Source organism: Vombatus ursinus, unplaced genomic scaffold, assembly GCF_900497805.2.
Source record: "Vombatus ursinus unplaced genomic scaffold, bare-nosed wombat genome assembly UNPS02014816.1, whole genome shotgun sequence".
NCBI lineage: Eukaryota > Metazoa > Chordata > Mammalia > Diprotodontia > Vombatidae > Vombatus > Vombatus ursinus.
In genome coordinates this window covers 6,593,893-6,598,731 of record NW_020954594.1, presented here as the reverse complement: position 1 = coordinate 6,598,731, position 4,839 = coordinate 6,593,893, and the positions used below count along the sequence as shown (strand labels likewise).

The window sequence follows — 4,839 nt, the reverse complement described above, 5'->3', positions numbered from 1 at the left end:
GTAATAGCCTGCTGGTGGGGCTGCCTGTCTCAAGTCTCTCCCCACTTTAGTCCATCCTCCATTCAACCACCAAAGTGATTTTCCTAAAGCACAGGTCTGAGCACATCATCTCCCCTCAACTCAGTAAACTCCAGTGGCACTCTATCACTCCCGGGATCAAATATGAAATCCTTTGTTTGGTGTTCAAGGCCCTTCATAACTTAGCCCCCTCCTGCCTTTTCAGTCTGCTTACACTTGACACCTCACTTTTGATCCAGTGACGCTGGCCTCCTTGCAGTTCCTCCCACAAGGCACCCCATCTCTTGGCTCTGGGCATTCCCCCATACCTGGAATGCGCTCCCTCCTCATCTCGGCCCTCTGGCTTCTCTGGCTTTCTTTAGGTCCCAATTAAAATCACATCTTCTACAGGAAGCCTTCCCCAGCTTAATTCTAGAGCCTTACCTCTGTTGATTATTTCCAATTTATCCTGAATATAGCTTGTTTGTACAGATTTACTAGAATATTGTCTCCCCCCCTTAGACTGTGAGCTCCTGGAGGGCAGGGGATTGCCTTTTGCCTCTTTTTATAGCTAGCATTTAGCACAGTGCCTAGCATATAATAGGTATTTAATAAATACGTATTAACTGGCTGTATTTGCATATGCATAATGGGATAGAAAAAAAGGCTTAAGTATGAAACTACCCATCTCTATTATGCGCAGCTTCCCTTTAAAAAAAAAGTATATAATGAGATCAACCAGTTCCTTTCAAAGCTGCTCTGCTTATCTGGCCTTATTGGCCTTCCTTCTGCTCTTTTCTCTCCATAAAGCCAAGCTTTTTTTTTTTAAACCAAAAAGCATTTTCCTGCCCTCCTTCTCAGGCCCTGTAAGTTAGGGCTACTCACTGCAGTGACTAAAAAGGCTTTCCAGGGGTATTCCCTGGGTTTCAAAATTAGAGCAATTGATCTGCTTCTCGTCTCGCTTAGGAAAGGCCCCTGCAAATGAGCAATTAGGCGATAACTCAGCATCCAAACTAGAGGAAGGAAAAGGGGTAAAGGCCAGGACCCAAGACTGATGTGTCCAAAAGAGATCCTTTGGATGATATTCTTTAGACCTGCAGGCTGTCAAAGGGAGCAGGGAGCAGTCCTCCAAATGGCCTGATAGCTTCTCAAGGTTCTCCCAGCTTTCCCTTTGTATGCGGAAAACTCCATCTCTCGTGTGTATATGTGTTAAAGATGCTCCCTCTTTTGGGGTGCGGGGAGGAGGTTCCGAAATGGTGATTGGTGGGAATGAGGCAAGGTATTAATCGATTGCTTCACTTGCACACCTCAGTTTCAGGATCTTTGATGAAAGTAGTTTGTTGAGGGATGTAAGTATAGGATTGGCAAATTTCCCAATGTACCCAAGGTTGGTTAGCAACCTTCCCTGACCCAATTTCTAGGGCTTTTCCTCCGTAATTATGATATGTTTAACTACCTTGTGTTTATTTCTACTTATTCTCTTTATATACATTTATTATATATGCTTATGTGTGTATTTGTTGCCTTCCTTTATTAAAATGCAAGGTCCTTGACAGTAGGGAATATTTCATTCTCTGAGCATAAACCTGGCAAGTGATAGGCACTTAATGTTTGTTGATTGACTTTGTATCCTCTGAGCCTAGCATAATGCTTTGTACATAGTAGGAGCTTAATAAAAGCTTGTTGATTCTCCCTTCCAGATAGCCTGAGGATTCTCTATGTTCCTAGGGCTTCTACATCACACAAATGGAAGCCTGGGATGGGCCAACTGGGATTAAGAGAGAGGGAGGGCTTGTTTGATTGAATCACATTCTGAAATACTGAGGAGTTTGCCCTCCACCTGTGCAGAGCTAAGGGCAGAGGCCAAAGGGGTTAGATCTCTGTGCTTGGAAGTATGTTTCTCTCCTCACTCCCCCCAAAATGAATCCAAATCTCCAGAATCGTGAGTTCTGGGAGAGCCTACATGGAAAGATCCCAGGTCTGCTGGACTGGAAGATGAATGAGGAGCTGAAATTAGCGACCACCACTGACCAGCTACCCAGAGGTGAGTGAGCAATCTAGCCAGTGAGTGAAGGAAGATGGGATAAGGCTAGGGAAAGTGAGATTACATAAGAAAGGAGAGGTGAAATGAGGGAAAACTTCCTCTTGACCCAGAGCCCTTTCCTACTTTTTTGAACCTTCACATCTTTAAAAAAAAAAAAATCCTGTCCTGAGTATCAGGAAATCTGACTTTGTTTCCTAGCTCCCCCACTAACTAGCTGTGTGACCTTAGACAAACTTCCTAGGCACAGTGTAACTTAACAGTGCTAGACAGTGAGGCAGGCAGGTATGAGCTCTGTGACAGCAGGGGCTGACAGTATCATCTTGTATTCTCCTCATTGCCTAATATATAATTCGAGGTTGGTATTCCCTCCACCTACAAGGATCCATGTTGAGCCTTAACAGATCTGGGCCAGTTTACTCTTCTGTAAAATGAGTAGGTTGGATTAGCTACATGTAAAGTCCTTTTCAGCTCAATGTTCTGCCTTCCGGTTCTTACTGAGGGCAGACATGACCCCCTTACAGGATTCAATACCCGTCATGACCCCAGAAACATAGACAATCAGTTGGAAAGGAACTTAGAGGTCTTTGAGTCAAACCTCTCCCCACCCCCACCCCTGCCCAACAGATGCTCAAATCCCTTCTAGCCCAAAAAGTAGCAATAATCATAAGAGTTGACTTTTACAAAATGCTTTAGATTAATGTTTGCATATATTATCTCATTTGAGCCTCGCAAAAATCCAGGCAGGTGGGTATTATAAGTATTATCATTCGCATTTTATGGATAAGAAAATTAAAGTAACTTGTCCAGGATTCCACAGCCAATAAGTATTGGAGACAAGATTCAAACCCAGATCTTCTCAAGGCTCTTTCCGTTACCCCCTGCACCTAGCACAGTGCCTGGTACTTAATAAATGCTTCTGGATTGATTGTTACATGTCCAAGTTATTAGCCCCCATTCCTGATCTCCCACAGCACTTAGATTCTATACTTTACCACTGAGTACTGGAATATCTGCCTGTCTTGTTTGGTTCTCAGGTGTGTTTGATACCTTGTCTCTCTTGATTGTAAACAGTTGAAGGAAAGAGACCTTTAAAAAGCCCTCTAGATCAAGGGTTTTTAGCCCTTTTTATGCTATGGATCCCTTGGGCAGTCTGATGAAGCCTGCAGACCCCTTTTCAAAATGTTTTTAAATGCATAAAATAAAAATACATAGGGTTCCACAGGAAACCAATTATTAAAATAGCTCTTTTTAATTAAAAAAAAAGTTCAAACACCCAAGTTAATGCTTAGCATACAGCAGGTGCTCAATACAGACTTGTTGACTAATTTATTCCATGTTTCCCAATTTGGGATTGATTTAAGGGTGTTTAGGCAGAGAGGCAGCCTTGCTGAAGGATATATAACCTGGGTCAGACTTGGAGAAAAGAAAACCTAAAATCAGCCAGCATTTACTCAGTTTTTCATTGTGGGCCAAACCACCTTTGTCCAGGACAAGTAACCTAGTCTTGACCCTTTGGGAAAGCATTCAGATGACCAAGAGAAGGCTGCTCTCTCTAAAGAAAGCAAACACCCACCCATATTGCATAGACAAACAGCAAGCACTGGTGTATAAAGCACTGCATTAATCACTAGGCAGGCAACTCAATTCACCTACTATGTGCTAGGCACTTGGGATACAAAGGCAAAAATGAAACTGCCTCTTCCCTCAAAGAGCCATACTCTGTGGTTGCTGGGAAATAATATATACATAGAAAATTAAATATCTAATATATACAAAGTGATTTCAAGTATAAATCTAAGATGAAGGAAAGCTAACTATTAACAATGGTTAATATTAACAAAGGAGGCAACTAGGTGGCTCAGTGGATAAAGCTCTGGGCCTGGAATCTGGAAGGCTTGAGTTCAAATCCAGACTCAGACACTTACTCGCTGTGTGACCCTGGGCAAGTCACTTTACCTGCTTGCCTTAATCCACTGGAGAAGGAAATGGCAAATCACTTCAGTATCCTTGCCAAGAAAACCCTATGAACACTATTGACATGTTATGGTCCACAGGGTCAAGTAGAGTCAGACATGACTGAATGATAGCAACAGCAATATTAACAATAGAAATGGGGTTCCAGAGGCCACAATGGAAGGGCAGGGTGAAAGTGGGTAGGGATTCAGTAGGGATGGAGCAGACATGGGTGAGCATGAAGGAGTAGGGGGGGGTAGGGGAGGATACAATAAGACACAAACACAGATCACTTGAATAATACAGTATTACATGACATTTATTAGAGAAGGGTCAAAGCGTTGTGTGTGTGTGACATCTAGGAGGAGATGGCATTTGAGATGATCTTTAAAAGGTGAGGGTGGGCGACGTCAGGCAGCTAGGTAGAGCAGTGAATAGAGCACCAGCCCTAGAATGTGACCCTGAGCAAGTCACTTAACCCCGTTGCCTCCAAAAAAAAAAGTGAGCAAGGACACAATGAAAGAAGGTAGGGGTAGAGGCCTTGGTGCCCCTATTCCCTTTCTCACTTGCCCCTTCATTCTGCCCCTTTACCTACTTTCCCTGGCTTCAGTTTCTTCCCTCTCTAGCTCTTGCCCTATCAGAAACAGAAAAAGCCAAACAACCAGCAAGCCCTTCTTCTCTCCGAGTGGGTCAGTGCCCCAGTCAACTTTAAAAGAAAAGGGCTCAGGACCTTGGGGTCAGAATGTCCTAAGAGACTGATAGCCAGGTACCTAAACTAGAGTCAGATACCAAAAACCACTCAGGGTCTCAACCTGTCACCCTCAACTCTCACTGTCCCTCCCCCC

At 43.6% G+C, this 4,839-nt stretch overlaps 1 protein-coding gene across 1 annotated transcript in view; it reads left to right on the top strand.

Moving 5' to 3' along the window:
* The first annotated feature begins 1,917 nt into the window (after nt 1–1,917).
* FOXR1 (forkhead box R1) overlaps nt 1,918–4,839 on the top strand; it is a 12,914-nt gene continuing 9,992 nt past the window's right edge. Inside the window, exon 1 of the mRNA XM_027835518.1 lies at nt 1,918–2,041. Coding sequence (XP_027691319.1) covers nt 1,918–2,041 — 124 coding nt within the window. The remainder of the gene's footprint in view (nt 2,042–4,839) is intronic.